Genomic DNA, 20,318 nt, shown 5'->3' with positions numbered 1-20,318 from the left:
CTAGTTTCTACTTGTGGAGCTCAGAAATCAGAGCGCACATCACAAACCGACAAAGCTCTGTTTTTTTTCGAGTGACTGTACAGGCGCGACTGGTCATGTATGATGCAAACTGTAGAATCTTCGCTAAATATGACCGTTATAACACAATTTTTATGTTATATCGAGGGAATCAAGAATATCTCGCTGCCTAGTCATGGTAGCAAGAAACACTCAGAAAAGTTGAAAAAAGTGAAAAATTCTAGTACACAAGCAAGTTATGTACACTTTCGTTTAGTACATAAACCCCGTTAATACATAACATTTCTCAAGTCCCAGAGATTATGTATTAACGAGGGACGACCTGTACTCACAAATCAAAAAGCCCAGACTCTGGAGATTTTCCCTGATATGCGAATTTATTTTGCAAACTCGGTCAATATGCAATGGGTCCTTGAACCTTTCCCTCCAGATTTTCCACCAGATTGGGAACTGCCAACGATAGTATGCCACTGACCAGTGCATTTCTTGTAACGTACTTATGTACAATGAATATGAGTATTTCGACAACACATCTAACATAAGCCTTACCGTCAAGAAGGTGAACTTGCGTCCTTCGCACACTGTAGACAAGGGCAAAGAGATAAAAATGGATCTAAATCCGAATAAGGTCAGCACACGTTTCCGTAAAATTTAATGAAAGGGTGAGCATAATAAGCAAATGAATCGAAGGAAACCGGTCAACTCAGAGATCCCCTGTCATCGAGTATTTCGTAAAAGGAGGCCTTGGCAGCGGAAAAGCTAAATTTAGAAAAGAGATCCTGTCAGCTTTTCCATATTTATTGCATTCCACCCAAAGTCAGCACACCTTTCGTAAATGAAAGAGTCAACACAAGCAAATGAATCAAAGGGAACTGGTCAACTCACCTGTCATTGAGTAATATTCCGCGAAAGGAGGTCTCAGCAGCGCCGAAACGAAACAGCTCATGCAAGAAGCAGTTCCAAAGAAGGAAGTTCCTCGTGTATGCACATCCGGAAAGGCAACAACAAAAAGTCTGCAATGCACACGCATGCGGCCAGCCGGCCCCGCGATGGTAGGAGCCATGGAGTAGCTCCCTGGTCCAGGACCAGGTACCGAGCATCTTACGTAGAAACTTACGTAGCTACGTAGACAACGTGTCTGAATAGCGGTGTCGTTAGGTAGCGCCATGTGAACACAATAATAGAAAAGCTGACAGGATCGCTTTTCTAAATCACTCCATGTGGCCAAGGGAAAACTGACCACGGGTGTGAACGGCCCCAGTCCGTTGACCAAAGGTCTGAACTTTGACCTTGTCCCTTGACCTCAGGTTTCCCCGTGAGTGTGAATCCCCTATAACATGATGCGAAAGCTACGGCTTCGAGAATGCGTACTGTGAAAGGTTGTTGGTATGGTCGTCGTCGTTGTTGAATATTTCCAAGTCACAGCACAAACACTACAGGTAATAGGGAGGTTTCGCTCTACGGAATTACGTATGAAAATAACGTATGAACTGCACGGAATTTTTATACGTAAAAATCAGAGCTGTTGGGTTTCGCTCTACGTGATTTCTCCACGACTGCTAAACATGCGTTGTTGCTTTGGAGACGCGTTGGCTGCATGCGCCCACCGTATGCACCATGAACCGAAACCGCGTTTTTCATTATAATTATTTTGCACGTGGTGTACGGTGTGTGTACCTTGTGTTTCGCGCGGCTTGAATATTGCCATGGACAAATGCGGAAAATGCGAAAATTATTTCAAAAAGTCCTACCAAGAGTACATAAATACTCTTGGTCCTACGGAGGACCCAACGTAGGAAAGAGCTTTCCTACGGAAATCCGTAGAGAGATTTACGTATGAAAGTTGCCCTCGCTCCCCGGCGCGTACGACATACGGATTTTCATACGTAATTACGTAGAGCGAAACCTCCCTAATGCCTTCTTTAACAAACGTAGGCGGCTTAGCACAATAATGCAAAAAATGGGGAAAGGGACGGAGGAAGGAACACGACAAGAAGAAATCTAGTTCACAACAGAGATGGCAATACAAATGAATACTAGTACTCTATCAACCTTTCGAGCAAATGAAACCAGCCACCAGCATTGCAATACTAGTATGCCATCATTGCCATGCCGCTGAACAACGAATCATTGAGAACATGATTGGGAGTCAGTTTGTGAGTCTTGTTGTCAATGTTGATCAGTTGAAAACAGAACGCCAATCAACACCTTACGGCAGGGCAAACTACATGTAATTCGCAACGCGGAGCAACTTATTTTTAGAATTATGTACTGTAGCATTTTACTTATTTAATTAAAGTAACGGTTGTAAACTGTAATGTTATTGCTGCCAACACTACCACTGTACCAGATAGCAGGGACGTTGTTACCTGGTAATGCCGTATCATTCTCTACTAACTATTACTTGTGAGTGAAAGGCAGTTCGAGTGGGCGTGCGGCCTTGCACTAGTGCAATGTAAAACACAACTACAATGTCATGTTGTACAAAAATAATTACTTGTTCATTGGTTTGACGTACATGTACTGTACATAATCGTGTTGTGTGCCATTGGCGGTGTGGGCTTCAACTAGTGCGTATTATCAGAACATACAAGCAACAATAATCTCTTGCGTTCGCCAGTTTGGAGTACACTGTTATGGTTATCGCAGCCTAGCTAGCTGCTCCAGCTACATCATATACATGTACATGGCATAGTTTTGTGCTAGGGAAAAATCCGACAGATCAACTCGAACAATGCAGGGCAGCGGTGCAGTTGTTGTCTACCTGGAAGGAAAGGCAGTTAGACGAGTGGCCTTTGAGGTTTGCACTGTAAACGACAAATACGTACTTGTGTGCCCTTGAAGGGGTGCCTTTCAACTGGAGCGCATTCGCAGAAAACACAATCGAGATGATGGGAATGTGTTACGTTTGCAGGTTTGGGTCATGGACGTCACAATGTCATAGTTCTTCCACCTATACCGGTACTAGAATGCTAACGTTACATGTATAAGTAGGGCAAGTGTAACAGATCAAACACAAACGAAAGACTCGGATCGATGTCCCTGTGCACTGTCACGCCACGCACACGGTGTCGTCAGGATACTGTTTGCATTATTTCTTGTACTTGCAGTCAACTTCGCCAATAACGCCTGTTGTGATGAAGCCGAGACCCAAGGTCGGCAGAGCATCCCAGACCACGCCACCACTCCCCTTATTCATGGCTCACACATGACGGGTTTACGTGGCTCTAGTAAAAAAATAATAATAATAACTACTACCGTAGTGCCCATTGTCGGGCTTGATAAGAGTGTTATTATTGACGAATATTGTCGTTGTTTTGCGAAGATGCGACTGTGCAGTCTGGTGAATAATGCCCTATGCTTTAGCCCTATGCTTTAGCCCTATGCTTTTGCTTGGCTAGAGTGTGCCACACAAAGGCAATACAATAGAGACCACGAATAGCCCTTTCCCAAAGGTGCTCGCCCTTTTTGGCCCTTTTTGAGCTTTTTTAGCTGAAAAAGGGCTAAAATCTGTTTGCTCATGCATGCGGTCACAGTTTCCGAGTGCTCGATCTGGATGGGCCTTGGCACGCCGCATTTTCGGGGGGGGGGGGCAACAAGTTGGTGAAGCTTGTACCCGGTGTACAGAATGCTGTAAAAAGTGGGTTTTTTGAACTTTACTTCCTGTTTTGCCTTTCGTGGACCCATACATGTAAATGGAAGATTGCGTATTCATTTCTCAGCTTGGGTTCATATCTGAACATGTATCGTGGCTATCCTTCACTGAAAAAAGAGCACTTTTTGCCTGTTTTCAATGAAAAAAGAGCACTTTTTCAGCATATTTTTGAGGGACGCGAAAAGCACTATGTGCGAATTAAAAGAGCACTTTTGGGAAAGGGCTAACCACGAACACCTTTCTTCTTGACGTCTGAGTTTCGTGTTCAGCAAGACTCATCAAACCCTGGTTAGGTCCAGCAGCTGGTCGCTTCCTAGCCTCTATTATGTAGGCTGTTGGAATACAGTCATGTTAGAAACGTTTTGAGCCAATTGTCCCGATAGTCTAGTATAGGCAAAACACCTGATTCTCGACATCCTGTAGAGTTTTTATCTGTCCCACTTAATCGCAGCGCACACATACATGACAGTCATGTATGTGTACCTGTACATGTAGACAACACTTCCGGTTCTCCATGTCCTGACTTGCTACCGGTACTGGTAGCTTGGTCTCTGCTCCCACAGTGCAGCACACACAAACAATGTACATGTACATGACTAAACAGTAAACAGTACTGAACGCCCAATTCCCAAGATCCTGGCGAGCTTGTATACATATCTGCTTCCATAATTGCAGCAACAGGACAAACATAATACATGTACGTGTAATGTGTGTATTACTAGTAGTAGTATGGAGACAAGGCACCCCATTCTCGAGAACTTGTTGAGCTCTCATGAAAGTTTCATTGGAAATCTACTCCATTATGGTGCAGCACACACACGCATGTACAGGTAGACAAAACAACCGATTACCCATATCCTCCCCAGCTAATTTTGTTGCAGCACACATGTACATGTACATGTAGCTGCCTAGCGCATCCACAGCTGTCATTACAGTCCTAGGGTAGCCAATTGGCTAGGACCTACACCCCAACTTGCTGTCAACTTGAGTACTTTTCCTAGAAACGCCTATCTGAGTATGTATCTCTATTCCAGCACCAAGATACATGTATCCATAGTCAAGTGGTTAGTGGAAAGTAACACCACACATCCGCCACAGGTACATGTACATATTTATCACTGTCGAGTGCTTCTGAACATGAAACTCCGAGTTACAGAAGAAAAGAGCAGGGTCTACATCTATGTTGTTTTGCTGTGGCGTGACAAGACTGTTGGGTATAGTAAAAATGATGAAAAGACTATTGTATTGAGTGTAATCAGTCTCTTATCTCTATTTAGCACATGTAGTCAAGGAAGTAGTTGCCTTTGTGGTCATTCAAACGTTTTGGAGTACTAGTAATAGGACAAGTTAGGTTTGATCATGTACATGTATGATGTACATGTATTGTACATGTACGTGTATAAACAATACAACAAAGCGTTTATTGAATGGGTTATCATCACACATCACCACGCACCTACATATGCATGCATGCATGTTATCATGTGTGATAGAAGAGATAGAAGTCACCTGGTACCTTAGTTTCTCGGTGTGTACTGACTTCGCGTGGATTGTAGCCGTGGCAGGTTCCATTATTGAAATACTAGTACATGACTTATAATTATTATGTTCAGTACATGTACATGTACATGTAGACCACCGAATACTACATTGTACATCAGGGTCACCAAGGGTCACATCCTACACGTGCAATGTGTGTCCCATGAGGGTACCGCGGCCGGTGTTATTGGGCTTCTGTAGTGTAGTATAGTAGTCCTCCCACTCCCCACAGTGAACTCTACTCTTTAGGTCTCATCTTCTTACCTCGATTTATCTCACTTGTAACAAGTTAGTTCCATCCACATTGTCGCCATTGTCGCCAAGCTTAGCACCATCATCATCGCTTCATCGCCCTCACTAACATTGGTCCCGCTCTCGTCCATTCCTACAGCTGCTCGTCAGTATTATGCCTCTTCCGCCACCTCCCTACTACTAGCTGCTTTCAAAGTTTCATGCCTTGCACCACGTTACCTAACCGACCGGGTTGACGTGGCCTGCATGCTGGTTTTTATACATAGTGTAGTTACTCGGCGGTACAATCATGTATTTGCAATGTGAAGAAGAGGTTCATGCGACTTTGGCGATACTTGTTGTTTGCAATAGGACTGATAGTGTGACTAGGAGCGTGTATCGTCGCAGCCACCTTGAATGGGCATCAAGTCACAACCTCAACTCAAGGCTCAAACCTCAAGAACTCGACTGAGTCTGTACAATGATTATCTAGAGTCCACATGCTTTCAAACGATGTAACGTAGACTCTACGTCTTCCGACTTCGGCCAGTTCAGACAGGGTTGCAGCTGCTTGGCCTTGCACTTGTTGAAACCTGGCCGGCCTGACTGTAACCCCTGATGACCTGAGGCTGAGCTAAATGTGATTAGCTAAAAATGACAAAGAGCAATGACAGTCTATACGATATGTGTATGTCACCAATCACTGAATCAGTAATGAGGTCCGTGTGGCTTTGTGCTGGACCTGCTGGATAGTACTGGTAGATCTACATCTACACGGTGCACTGGATAAGATTGAGAGTGAACGTCCAATGTACAATAACTACATGTAGTTATTATTATTTAATTATTATTATTTTAATTTATATTATTACTCAATCTGCGGACAGCATGCTGTTTCGTTCTTTTTGAACTCATCAGCGCAGCACAGAGGAAATGAGGCCGAACCTGATAGCAATGGAAATAAAAATTCCAATCAGGCCCGAACGTACCTTGCCAGAGTGCTCAAACTGACAAGTCAGTGAGCTCTGCATAACGCAAACAGCAAAGGCACTACCCCACGCAAGAGTGCTCAACTGCTCCAAGAGCAGGAGCGAAATACTCAATCTGCGGACAGCATGCTGTTTCGTTCTTTTTGAACTCATCAGCGCAGCACAGAGGAAATGAGGCCGAACCTGATAGCAATGGAAATAAAAATTTCCATTTTATATATATTTGAGGATTTCCCAAAGACGTAGTCTAAATTGAAGGGAGTTCCATTAGTACAATCATGTATTTGGCAGGACGTCCGAATCAAAGTGTTTTCGCTATGCCTGCAAGTGTTTCGAGCTGTCATAGTGTGTGGTCTCACTCTCAGACTGTGGACATATTGAATGAAAAGGCGTTCATCACGCATTGACGGCAAGCCGAGAAAGTTACCGGTACAGGACGCTTTTAGTTCACCCTAAGTCTTTACAAGATGTCTAAAACTTCGCAGCGCGTTCGCGCACCGTGACTCGGCAGACTAGCACGTATATAAGCAACTAGGTAGCTAGAGAAGTTTTGGGTTGCGACTAGAGAAGGAGAAACGTCGAAAGCCTTGGTCTTACCATTACCGATACGGCGTGGCATTGTCACTCCAGGCGAATCCTCCACACTAGCGTAGTCAACGGAAAGGTCCTCTGATTATCTGAATGGAGTCCGCGAGGAAAGGCGGCTGGAAAGCCACCGACTGCAAGCCAGCTGCACCACACAGGTGAATAATGATTATTTGTTTAACCAAAATATGATTAATCTGTCTAAAATTAAATTAATATTTTGATATGTAGCACCAAATCGTCTGATGGATTTTCCGACTTGGACTACTTCCGCAAAGTCTAGCAACATAATAATCATTATAACACTACACTGTATGCTTTGTTTCCGCACGCTCGTGTCCACATGTCACCTAACTAAAAGTAATAGCCTACTGTAGCATCTACATGTACCGGATCCGGAGCGTAGAAGCTTGACGACCTCCGCTGACTCCATCCAGCATGTACTCAGTAATGCTACTATTCCAGGTTGCCGAAAACTTATCGCGGGAGACATTCTCCCCTTGCAGGACCTGCGCATAGCTGTCGTCCCGGCGAGGGTAGATACTGTGTTGTCTGTCGAAATAGTTCTTCTTCACGCTGACGCGAATGATGATTCTCATCAGCCATGAACTCGTTGCGACGGTGTGACATGGCGATGGTCTTTGGCGGGGCTGTGGCTTGGCGAAAACGCAATCGTCTTGTGCAGTAGAACATTGATCGGCTGCAGATGAGTACAGTCACTTTGTGGCTGGTTCCATAGGAGGAAGCCTGACAGGAAAGAGGCAGGACTCATCGAAGAGTCAAGACAAAGCGCTCGCAACAAACAATGGCACTCGAAATATCTCGTACGATTTAGGGCCAATCGCTTTGAGCCACAGTGCTCACAGCCTTGCCTACTTCATAAAAGTGATCTCTACATGTTCGTTTACCTCTTCACACTACACAGAAGAGCGAAACAAGGATTATGGCTTAGCATTTCGACTCCAACAGCAGAACATTAATTTACCAGTGCGAGAGAGAAAACCCACAAAGGGCTTTGCTTTCTGGCGCATTGTCTCTCTTTCATGCAACTAACGAGAAAACCGTGTACAGTACTTCGAAGTATGCCTGTTTGTAGTGTGCATTTTGTGAGCAGAGTTGGCTGACGATAGTTCAGCTCCTTTTTTTTATTTAGCTTTGCTGAAGCCTGAAGGCGCAGGTTTTTTTTTGTAGAAATGGAAGAACGCAATGTTTGTTCTCGGATGGAGAGCCAAGGCTTAATTAATGTATAAGAAAGAAAAAGGACCAAGGAACTACAAGTATTAGTTACGCTATAATGTCCACTAACACCAGTTACTAAACAATCAGCTCATGTGATAACATTGTACGAGCTGATTGTTTAGTAACTGGTGGTGTTAGTGGACATTATAGCGAAACTTGTAGTTCCTTGGTCCTTTTTCTTTCTTATACATTTTTGTTTCGCTTTCTTTCTCTTTCACCATGCCCGATAGCATTTTTCCATGCTACTTTACTGTGTGCTCAGGTTGGAGTTTGTCACCTTACTCTCAGCTGTGATCATGCTAGTCACCATCGTCAGTCGCGGAGAATCGTCAACTGTGCTGCCGAACAGCAGTTGTCTTCTGTGGCCACGCAGGGACTATGCGGATCTTTGTAAGTCTGGTGTGTGCTGAGCTGGTTGCTGGTTGACTGATCAGTGCCAATCCTGGCAGCTACCCTCTAGCAGATATTCTCGCTAATCATTGTCAAGCAAGACGTCACTGGGCATATGTACTGTAAAACCTGGTGTAAGCGACCTCTGGCTTTAGTGGCCGTTTTCCATGTACGAACAGTTCAACACAGAAACTGCACTGGATACAGCGACCACCTGCCTTTCGCGAACAGCTACAGAATTTTAGTGTACCAAGTGCCATACCGGTATTGGACTTGCACACAGCAACCAAAACTAAGCAAAACTTGGCAAAAGTGCAATATTGTCTGACAGGGTTGACTGCAACAGAGTTGAAGTGCGTTCTGAAGCAAGTGCTTGCAGTGAACAGAAGTGACAGTGCAGGATTCGCTGAATGTACTTGAGTGAGGTGTGCTTTGCCTGCACGAAAGTAGTCTATGCTCCACACCTGTCGATATGAGTACATGGAAGTACAGTCATGTACAATCATGCACATGTATGTACACAATCAAATATGCCATGAATGTATGGGACCTGGTTCTAAAGACCACCTGGCTTTCACGACCGCTTTTGCTTGCACCGTGGGGTGATTGCATGGTCCAGTTTGGCCGGTGGTGGGGTGATTGCATGGTCCAGTTTGGCAGGTAGTGGGGTGATTGCATGGTCCAGTTTGGCAGGTGGTGGGGTGATTGCATGGTCCAGTTTGGCAGGTGGTTGTTTACCCATAGGGTGCGTTTATTCTCACCTCACAGCACTGCTGCGACGAAGTCTTGCTCCTGAACACTGAGCTCCTTCTTTCTCCTTACCCATCTTTTAGTTTCAGTTCATTTAAAAAGCGACGACATGTTACAAGTTATGACCAATTATCCACCAACGTAACCAGATCATATATTTCCTTCCCCTCTTCGGACCTTTCCTAACCGGAGCCTTCCAAGTTGGAAGGTTTTTTTTGCGCCACGTAGATGTGTTGGAGCTAGGTGTCAGCTTGTTGAATGTCTCAGTACTCGCCGTCACTTGTGTGCCTTGTCGCACACTCGCTGACTGTATGATCTGGTTATGTTGGTGGACAGTTCGTCATAACTCGTAACATTTTGCCCTTCCATTTTTTAAGATTAATGTTAGACATCCTACATATATCGGCCGTTAATCTGGCTGCTTTCTACTTGCTACTCGTTGCTTTTCTAATGAGCTTGATTCCTATGTAGCGTTATGTGGCGCTATGCAGCTTTGAGTTTACCAGTGTTTGTGTTCATGCAGGACGTTGTATTTCTCACGCAACATTTTCAGTTGCAAATATGGCATCTGGGGTGTCCTTTATCGTCGTTTCCTTTCCTGACTTCTTCAGCAAGTTTTGACTGCAGCCAACCACTCTTCCATTTGTGTGTTGTCGCTATTGGTGTCTATGTCTCCGTGCGTGTCAGTATATGTGGAGCGAGAAATACACTTAGTACTTTCCGTGTCTGTGTTTTTCATAGGTGAGATGCTGCGGTGCGGTGACAAGATCTATGATCCACCTTACGTCGACTGCGGCCGCCCGCTCCTCGACCAGGAGATCTACACCGTGTCCATGATGCAGCGGCAGCAGCAGTGTGGCACAGCTCAACTCACTGCGCCTGGTCGGCCTCGGCAAGTCCAAGCAACGCAGCCCAGGCTTGACGACGGCACCTTCTCATTCGGCGTCACCTGGGAAGATCCAGTGGGTACGTGGGAATGTGGTGCAATGTACATACAGCGGCAGAAGATTTAAAAAAACCGAGCATCCCGGTATGGAATATTATGTTCCATGTCGGTTGTGAATTATCTGTACCCAGAGCGCATTGGAGGAAGCAATTTCTCTGAATTCATTCAAAATTTCAATCCAGTTGCTGGCATAGTATTATGTATATTTGGGTGGGAGGGCTACCTTCTTGCTATAGCATTTGGAAGCTGGACTAGTTTCTGCTCCACAATCTAGTGGGTTGTTACTAGGGCTCAAACGGTCACGGTTTTACCCCTGACGGTTAACTGCTAAGCTAACGGTCGGTTAACCGGTTATAACCTATAAGCCACGGCAATCCTGCGGACTCTTTTTTAACCATATATTTGACTATGCTCATTCAAAAAATGTACCCTATTCTGTACAACGCACACTTGTACATTCTCTTGCATGCTCATTCATACATACTCTCACACCAAGAGACCAGATATGACCGAGTTGACAGCCCAGAAATTGCGTACGCGTGCAACAGCCCGCGAAAGTGCACACTTTGCAACGACCTGATACTTGAAAAATTGACTGAAAAGTTACTGCGTAACCGTTATCTTTATCGGTTAACCGTTAATTCTTCGTAACCGGTCTGCAACCGGTTAATCGGACTAATCGTTTGAGCCCTAGTTGTTACTGTGTTACAATCAAAGCTATTCATGGCTTCTGAGTTTGTTTTATCAAAGCAGCGTGCTGTCTATGCTGGCTACCCCAGCAAGTGTAGGGTGTGCATAGGTACTGTATTGACCGTTCTGTTCCCATGCACTCCGTGTGGTATAGACAAGGTGTACAATGTGTGTGTGCATGTGGGGGGGGGGGGGGGAGGATTCACAAGGCTTTGTCAGTTGTGTGAATGGTTAGTTACCAGGGCTTAGTCTTTATCTGCTTCATTCAGATCTTGTCCGCTTTTGTTGCTCCTTGCCAATAGGATATTTATGTGGATATTCATCCACTACATTTCGAATTGGCTTGCTTCTCTTGTGCCAGGCGAGCCGTACATGGTGGTACTGGATATGTGTGTGTGTGTGTGTGTGTGTGTGTGTGTGTGTGTGTGCATGCATGCTGGTGTGTGTTCGTATGTGTGTATGCCTGTGTTTGTTTGTGTGTGTGCGTGTATGCATGTGCTTGTGTGTGCACATGTGCGTGACGGCATGTTCGTATGTCTTTGGCGTGCTGTGAAATTTAGATTCCAAATTTCTCGTCGGCTATCGTATTGCCCTATCGCTTAAGAAGGGAACAGCCGTGAAATATGATCTTTCTTTGGTGAGTAATTCTAATTTGGTAATTGACTTTGACCTCTTGCTGAGATCCGGAGATGGAAGAGCAGTTGGTGGGCGGTTAAGACTCGATTGAAGAGCCAAGGACTGAAATAATAAATGACCGAGGACCACGGATTTGCAAGTAGTTTGTAGAAGTATTTTTTTCTTATTCCATGTTTTAGCAGCTCCTTGAGATTAATGGACGGGAGGGTTTATGCCACGTATTGAAGTTCAATCTGCTTGTTGACCTGTTTTAGTATGAAGATGCAGATTAACCAAACGGATCTTTCAGGTAGTTTTTGAGTGGAAACCGTACAATGTAGTTTCTGTTTTCTGTGATGCATTTTGTGGAGCTTGAGAGGGCTCTTGTCCCATGTCAACATGTTGAGTTCAGCATTCTTTGTGTGGATGGCATGTTGTGATATGCCTGCAATGTCCTCTCCAGAAATCACAAGTGGTCTGGACAACGGGCGTTACAGAGTGTTTTTCACCACAGACAAGTCACGGCACTCTGAAGCCAGCATACGAATTACGCCCAGCTCATTTGATGAATGCTTCATGGACTACGCCGAAAAGAGAGACTACAGTGTCAAGGTGAGCCTCCACAACAGTAAGGTGCAACGGTCACTCGATGATTATAGAGGGGAGGGGCCCGGGGGGGGGGGGGGGGGGGGTAAATGGGTTTTCCCCGCAGTGAATGAAAAGTTAAGCACGTTCTGCAAGATCGTTGATTTCCTTGATTTGTGGCAACAGTCATGTGACATACGATACTATATTATACAGTCGACTCCTGATATATAACGAGCACTGTTGTGCACTGAGAATCAGGTCTTTATAGCTGGAGCTCATTATTATAGAAATTCACTCACGCCATACAAGCAACCCGTCATAACTGACATGTGGTCCATGACTGTATGAGTGGACTTGGTTTCCATGCGCCCTGCAAAATACGGCTCGTTGTAAACAATGAAAACCGTTCACTACAAAGGTTCAATTTTGTATGGGTTCAAACAGTCATTTTGGCGGGAAGACTTGCGAGCTCCTATGATGCGCGCGACCAACTTTATATGTTCCGCTATGTGGATGCAAATAATTTGATGTCTTGGATGCAACTTTGTGCTTCTGTACTGAAGGTTACATCACTTCCACTGGCGGGTCCTGATACACCAGATTATGATAAACAGACTGTTGAGAGTAACAACATTGAAGTGAAACGTAAGGGATACATGAAATACGCACTGTGCGTGGCCTGCAACTGCATACACACCGTGTCCACTCACATACAGTTGAACATACACACTCAGACTGAGACTCAGACATGCCGATCGCGGAAGCGATGATAGCGAACAGCTATGTTAGACATAGCAACGTGTGCTGGGATTACACCATTCAACAGCTTGCAAGGCTGATGAAGTGACCACCACTAATTTAGCCTGACCTTCACCACACAGCTGATTGAAGTGGCTTTTCCTGGCCAGTGAATCCCTAATTTTCATTTTTCCATTTTTTCTTTTTCAACACACACACACACATACACACACACACCACACACACACACACCACAAACACCACACACACACACACACACAAACACACACACACACATACACACACCACACACACACACACCACAAACACACAAACACCACACACACACACACACACACACACACACATACACACACACACACACACACACACACACACACACACACACACACCACACACACACACCACAAACACACAAACACCACACACACACACACACACACACACACACACACACACACACACACACACACACACACACACACACACACACACACACACATACATACAAACAGCTACGTGTTTGCATCCCGAGCAAGGCTACGCCGATCCGTGAGGTGTACTTAAACCCTTCACGAACATCACTAAGATGAAGAGAGAGCATGCCATCTAACCCGCTATCTGTATGTACGGGGTTATCAGATGAAAGCAAAGCATTACAAGCAAACGACTAGTGAATCGTGAGACAAAAAAACGTGTGTCATTCTATCTTTTTGTATATCTGTCCTTTTGTCTGTCCGCCTATTTGGCTTGCTGCTGATTATTTTCTCTTTCTCTGCCTTGCAACAGCGTGCAAGGTGCAAGGCTGCCCAACTTTAGTGATGAACTACAGCAGCGCGGACTGCGGTTCAGATAAGAGTGAGTAGTCTGCATGCATTCATGTGTACTGTGACCTTTCTTCTCTCCACTCAGTCAACACTATGGGGCAAGGAAGACACCGAATACGGCTCTCTCTCTCTCTCTCTGCCTCTCTGTCTCTCTCTGTCTCTGTCTCTCTCTCTCTGTCTCTCTCTGTCTCTCTGTCTGTCTGTCTCTGTCTGTCTGTCTCTGTCTGTCTGTCTCTGTCTGTCTGTCTCTGTCTCTGTCTCTCTCTCTCTCTCTCTCTCTCTCTCTCTCTCTCTCTCTCTCTCTCTCTCTCTCTCTCTCTCTCTCTCTCTCTCTCTCTCTCTCTCTCTCTCTCTCTCTCTCTCTCTCTCTCTCTGTCTGTCTGTCTGTCTGTCTGTCTGTCTGTCTGTCTGTCTGTCTGTCTGTCTGTCTCTCTCTCTCTCTCTCTCTCTCTCTCCCTCTCTCTCTCTCTCTCTCTCTCTCTCTCTCTCTCTCTCTCTCTCTCTCTCTCTCTCTCTCTCTCTCTCTCTCTCTCTCTCTCTCTCTCTCTCTCTCTCTCTCTCTCTCTCTCTCTCTCTCTCTCTCTGTCTGTCTGTCTGTCTCTCTGTCTGTCTCTTTCTTTCTCTCTCTCTCTCCTCTTCCTCTTCCAGGACATTGTCAAAAGTTCAACAAGCAGTACAGTGCCCTCCGAACAAGCCAATTTTATAAATAAACTATGGTAAAAAGGAGGGCCGAAAATTTACAAGTTATCTGTTGTTTGTCCAACACTTACAATCCTAATCATGATACTGGCGAGTCTGAACATGCAGCAATTAGCACAACACTGAATGATGTGATGCTCCACGACGTGATGCTTAACTGCACCACGTCTGGAATGCGCAAACCAATAGCCTTCCAACTTGGAGGGTTCTAAGTTCTGAAATAAAGTAAGAATTATTGAATATTCACTGGTTGAGGGAATGGAAAAGGTAAAAGTCTGACGAAAAATTGACTGTGACCACCAGGACTCGAACCAAGGACCTTCGCTTGAGGCCAGCAATGTTCTAACCACTGAGCTATGGTGTAGCTGTCTTTCAAGCGTGCACATGCAGCGAGACCAAATTACACGCACGAATGCACAATGCAATACAATAATGCCCATCCGGAGATGATGGCAGGTCCTGAAAGGACCCACAGTGTTTGAGTCACGGGGAACAGAACTTCGAGTGGCGAGTGAGGTCCTGGCGACGGCGAAAATCTCGGCGACAGTGACACCTGAAATCCCGAGACACAGGTTTAGGCGGCTGGATGGTGTTGCAGGCCAGTTTCCACGCACGGCGGTCCTCGGCTAGGCTGTGCCAGTCATTGATGTGAAGTTCCTCTAGGTCAATCACGATGTTGTCACGCCAGCGCTTGCGTGGCCCGTGGCGAGGGCGCGTCTTCTGGAGCTCACCAAACAATGCCCACTTCGGTATTCTGTCGTCCGATATGCGTCCGATATGCCCCAGCCAGCAAAGACGGCGCATCCTCAGCATCTCCACCATTGATCGCAAACCAGCCCGCTCCACGATGACGGCATTGGAAAAATGCTCATCCCGTTCTGACTTGCTGACGTCCAGGATAAACCGAGCACAGCGGTTGTGGAACACTGACAGACTTCGGTTTCGGGTTTCGGTTGCCTTGACTGCCCATGACTCACAGCCATAAAGTAACGTTGAGAGTACGACTGCAGAGTCAACATGAGTCTTGGTGCGCACAGAGGTGTGGCCTTTCCTAATACAGCAGAACGCAAGGCACCAAAAGCCCGGGAGGCCTTGGCAAGACGGGAAGAAACCTCAACCGACAACTGGCCATCGTTAGAAATACAGCTACCGACGAATGCACACACACAGACACACACACAATAATGTATCTTGCTTTCATGTATGTTCTGGATCCATCCTGCACATCTGCCATCTTTTTTGTCTCTACAGCTGGATCACTGTCATTGTGTGACTGTGGTAAGTAAACACCGCAGTACATTCTTTTCTTGTCTGTTGAGACGCTAATGTGGATAAGTTTCAGAAAATACGCGGCGCCATTGTTTAACTCTTGTCGATCAATACATCCTCCTATAATACTATAGCTGCATCACAGTAGAAGGGGACACTCTGCGGAAATCCTAGCTTGATGCAGGGTCTTCGGCTCATGCAGTGCTGAAGAGAAAACATTGAACAACAGGCAGATGTAAAGTGTGTGGATGGTATTGATCGTGGTGCTGGGATTCAATGTAAAGTCAAATCCGTGACTACATAGGCAGTACTAGAATGTCTTTTAAAAGGTATGCAAGCTCCACTGCAGCGACTTCACTGCATGAAAAGCCCTACACACATCATCCTCAGATCAAGTGGTCTCTTCGCTGAAAATTGCTAATGTCTCAATCAAAATTTCGGCCAGAGGCCATCATCAGGTTAGCATGTCCCCTTTTACACGGGTCAGCAGCATGCCAATCCTGAATACGCCCAAACGGTTCAAGCTTGAAGTCCTTTGCACTGGCCAAACCGATCCACCACCGAAAACCAACTCAGCTGGTACTGTTGCCCAGTGAGTTGTCTGTTATAAAACATGTTGTAAATCATGCTGTGTTCTTACTTTTTGGAATTGCAGTTTGAAAGCCGCTCGATGCCGTCCAGAAATAACTGCAGGTTTCTCCTCTCTGATGTTGCTTTGTTCGCCTCGCAGGGCCTCTGGATGCAGATCTGACCAAAGTAACCGCCATGCATTTGGCACTGGATGAGAGCAATCGCACTTCAGTCACGTTCACGTTAAAATGGAACCCTTACACGAGAAGCCAGGGACGATACTACCTTTCGGCGCATTTCTTGAATCGCTCCGACTGCAGTTTCAAGCATTTCATAAGCCGTGATAGCGAAGAATTCACCGTAAGTACCCAGCACATGTGTACATGTACATCATGTCTGGTGATAGAACTTTTTTTAAAGTTCTATCACCAGTGGACTTTCGTATAAAAAATAAAAATAAATAAATAAAAAAACCCAGACATGATGTACATGACGATTGTATACATGTGAAAAAATAAAAGATATGAGCCTGGATCAGCAAAAACCATCACATGTGCAAAATTTTCGAAAAATATTTTTGTGCTCCAAATTGATCCACAACCACTGATAACCAGTCTCAAGAAATTTTAGATCAATCACAGCACCGTAAGTGACCAAAAAATGCGGTACACCACATCTCTGTACAAATGTTGGAAGTGGCATTTCTGTGTAGAATGCAAGTATGAGCGTTGGTATGTGTCTGATCCTGTTAGGCATTGCCATCACTCAGCCGGCTAACAAGGAGGAATTTTATAGTCCTTGGGGGTGTACTCAGACACTGGCTCGTCCAAGTAAATCATTGGCTTCACTGACTATTGCGCAGCTAACGGCATATGGCCAAGTTCCAGGGGCTGATATTGCATCCACACCAGGCTCAGTACTGATGCTCTCCAAGCCCTTCACTTCCATGAAACATATCTGCACACACGGAGTGCAATCACAGCAGCTGTGACTACTTAGCACACAGGCTCATGAGCATGAGGTACGTACTAGGTGCAGATACATTCAACGGTTACCTGACCCTACAGGAACATATTTTTTTGAATTATTTTGGGAGCTGCTGCATGGACCAAATAAATGTTTCAAGTAACAATGCTCAGTGTCCAAGCCAACGAAGCAGATCTTGTCTGGCGCTAGCTCTCGTTGCTCTTCCAGTCGTGAATCGAGACGCCTTTGCTCTGCATCGTCACTGTCGATATCCGACAAACTTACTAGTGAAGGAGTCGTTCATCGCTCAACAATATCCACTCGAGTCGTTGTCATTCTCATCAGCGCTGCTTTCTTCTACACGAAGTCTGCAGCCTCGCCGAGTCGCTTTGCGGGAGGAGAGAGTCGTCCTCTGGAGCTCCGCGGCTTTCACCTGACTCCCTTGATGAGCAATCGCCATCCCAGTCATCACCAAAAAATGTCGTGTCGTGATTGGCGTCAACGACGATCGATGCGCGTGCGATGCTCGCGCCCCGCGATCGTACCTATTTTTTTATTCGCCAGCCAGCTCAGGTACGTGGGGTTTCCCAGCCGTGTCTCCTCACTTGCCTGGGGCTCGCCTAGCTAGCTAGTCACTGACAAACAAACAAACACGGGCTTGTCAGGCGGAAAGAAAGACTAGTGACAAGAAAGACAGAAAGGTGGTGGGTAGTGTTAGGTCCGCGACTTTTCTTTCGCTCGGCTTCAACGTCACTTTTTGATCAACTTGATATCAAACACAAGCGATGGTTTTCGCTGATCCGGGCTCATATCATTCCGCGAATGTGTTCCCTCTGAGTAGGGATTAGAACCGGGAGCAGACATCTAACAAACACCATCCCTTTCCCAAAGTCTATGCTCACATACATGTGCTTTTAAATGTATTTATACCGTATTTCCGAGGTGTTAGCCGCACATTAAAACGAGTAAAAAACGACTCAAAAATTGCCCCTGCGGCTTAGACTCCGAATGATTGATGTGAATCGACCAGCGCTACAACACTCTATGGATGGTATTATAACAGTGTGACTGTGTGACTGCGAGTGATGCATCACAGCTGTTGCGCGCCAGCTTACAGTTAGGCTAAGGCCTGTCAGCACAATGTGCGCACGTGCAATTCGTGTATAAAATAACCTTGTTGTTCTAACAACAACAACGTCGAATCCAACAACACCGTCCTTCTGTGCATGCTGAACGGTTACAGATGTGATGTAACGTTATGTATGGTGCCATTCAACTACTTTTCATGTACTGTAAACCCTCATTGCAACTTCTACATGTCATCAGGTCTGAGTGAAGGACAAACTAGCCAACTTTTGCTAGAATTTTGGTAGTCCTTCTCCACTTTTTAAGCACAGGTACGGTCTGGTATGTCCCGATACCTATTATGTTTGGTTGCAAAGAATTCAAAGCCTAGTGTGCGGCTTATGCACCTAATGTCAACAAAATGCGAATTTTGGTCACTCGAGTTGCACAATCAAATGCAGTACAGTATAGCATATTCCCAATCGAACACGATTGAGTAAGCAGTCATGTGCTCCTGCGTACAGCTTACAGCCTGTTTGGGTGCGTTCCTGTCACGCGAGTTGAACCTTTGAACCTTTGAGTTGAACCTTGGCATGAAAGTTGTAGCCTGCAGGCACGGTGAGCAGGTGACTGGTGTACACATAATCAACCAGGTTTGATTGGGAAGGGCCGAACGCTGCATCGCTGCCTTCTCGGACCAAAACCAGTCGGACATTTTGCAGGCAAATCCCCATCTAGAAGGGCGCAGTCACCCAGTTTCGGTGGAAATGGCGAAGTTGATTGGGAATAAAGGAAAAGTGAGCGTCTCAGCTTCCTCAGACCAAGACCAGTCGCCTCAGCACCCTCAAGACTACAACTGGTGAATATGTTAGGGTATAAAAGAAAGGACCAACGTCCAACGGGTTACAAGTTACTGTACTCGTAGTTGTCCAACACTGGCAAATAGAAGCATTATTGTGCTGTTGCACATTACGGCTCATCAACATCATGCATATAGTTGCCAGTATTGGAATACTTTGGGTGACTTGTAAACCTTTGGTCCTTTCTTCTTTATTTTAACCCGTGGCTCTGCATCGGAGTATTTTTCGTGGCGGAAGGACATCGTGTGGTTGTTGTATCTTGTTTTGGACGTTGTTTCTGCTGAGCCGATGTATGTCCTGAGCTCATTATGGCTGGTGACGTGTGCTTCGTAGACGACGTGAGAGGCCTGGCAACGTCCTTCCATGGGGCATTCCTGCTTTCTCCTACAATTGCAAGGCTTTTAAGGAGTTTCTTCTTTCAGTTGCCGCTTGTTGTGCTCACTAATTGTTGCTGCGATGTTAGGCATACATGAGTAGCCAACCTTCACGTGTACTACCTTCAGTGCACCCCAGCACTGTTGAGCCCTCTTTGCGGTGGACGGGACCACTTACCTACATACATACATACATACATACATACATACATACATACATACATACATACATACATACATACATACATACATACATACATACAATACCAGCAATGCGATTGAGCTGACTCAGCCATGTGCACGTGTGTGTGTATGCTTTCTTTTCTGCTCTGTTCCCAGGGGAAAGTACAGTCCATCACATTCAAAAACGTCGATCCCGAATTCACGGCGTGTGCTGTTGTTTTTGTAAGGGTACTGGTGGCTTGGTTTTATTCCCACGGCAAAAAATGTGATTAATACCTCTTTTAATACCCCTTTATAAAATTACTTTGAAGTAATTAATTGAATTTCACAGCTCGCTTGAAACTCGGTCATACTGAGTTTTCCGCGTACGCAGGAACACCACAACCCTCAAGGATCAAGGCACAGATACAGCAGAGTATTTAAAAATCTGAATTGAAACCCTGAAATGGAAAGAGCTTTTCATTCCGTCAAACTGATTAATATACGAAAGTAGCTTCTTCATTCATTCACT

At 45.4% G+C, this 20,318-nt stretch overlaps 2 protein-coding genes and 1 long non-coding RNA gene across 3 annotated transcripts in view; 2 read left to right on the top strand and 1 right to left on the bottom strand.

Moving 5' to 3' along the window:
• The first annotated feature begins 6,884 nt into the window (after positions 1–6,884).
• The window catches only part of LOC135809642 (uncharacterized), a 42,042-nt gene continuing 28,608 nt past the window's right edge, over positions 6,885–20,318 (top strand). Inside the window, exons 1-4 of the mRNA XM_065323043.1 lie at positions 6,885–7,175; positions 8,519–8,646; positions 10,138–10,362; positions 11,593–11,669. Of these exons, the coding sequence (XP_065179115.1) occupies positions 7,114–7,175; positions 8,519–8,646; positions 10,138–10,362; positions 11,593–11,669 (492 nt within the window). The 5' untranslated portion in view covers positions 6,885–7,113. The remainder of the gene's footprint in view (positions 7,176–8,518; positions 8,647–10,137; positions 10,363–11,592; positions 11,670–20,318) is intronic.
• The window catches only part of LOC135809643 (uncharacterized), an 11,561-nt gene continuing 3,366 nt past the window's right edge, over positions 12,124–20,318 (top strand). Inside the window, exons 1-6 of the mRNA XM_065323045.1 lie at positions 12,124–12,259; positions 12,799–12,880; positions 13,784–13,852; positions 15,772–15,798; positions 16,520–16,719; positions 19,964–20,029. Of these exons, the coding sequence (XP_065179117.1) occupies positions 12,224–12,259; positions 12,799–12,880; positions 13,784–13,852; positions 15,772–15,798; positions 16,520–16,719; positions 19,964–20,029 (480 nt within the window). The 5' untranslated portion in view covers positions 12,124–12,223. The remainder of the gene's footprint in view (positions 12,260–12,798; positions 12,881–13,783; positions 13,853–15,771; positions 15,799–16,519; positions 16,720–19,963; positions 20,030–20,318) is intronic.
• LOC135809644 (uncharacterized) lies at positions 16,907–18,128 on the bottom strand. Its single transcript, XR_010552211.1, has 2 exons — positions 17,611–18,128; positions 16,907–17,316 (listed from the first exon to the last, which is right to left on the bottom strand). It is a non-coding gene; the product is annotated as an uncharacterized LOC135809644 (long non-coding RNA).

Source organism: Sycon ciliatum, chromosome 2 (genome assembly GCF_964019385.1).
Source record: "Sycon ciliatum chromosome 2, ocSycCili1.1, whole genome shotgun sequence".
NCBI classification, from domain to species: domain Eukaryota; kingdom Metazoa; phylum Porifera; class Calcarea; order Leucosolenida; family Sycettidae; genus Sycon; species Sycon ciliatum.
This window is presented reverse-complemented; position numbering and strand designations above follow the sequence as displayed.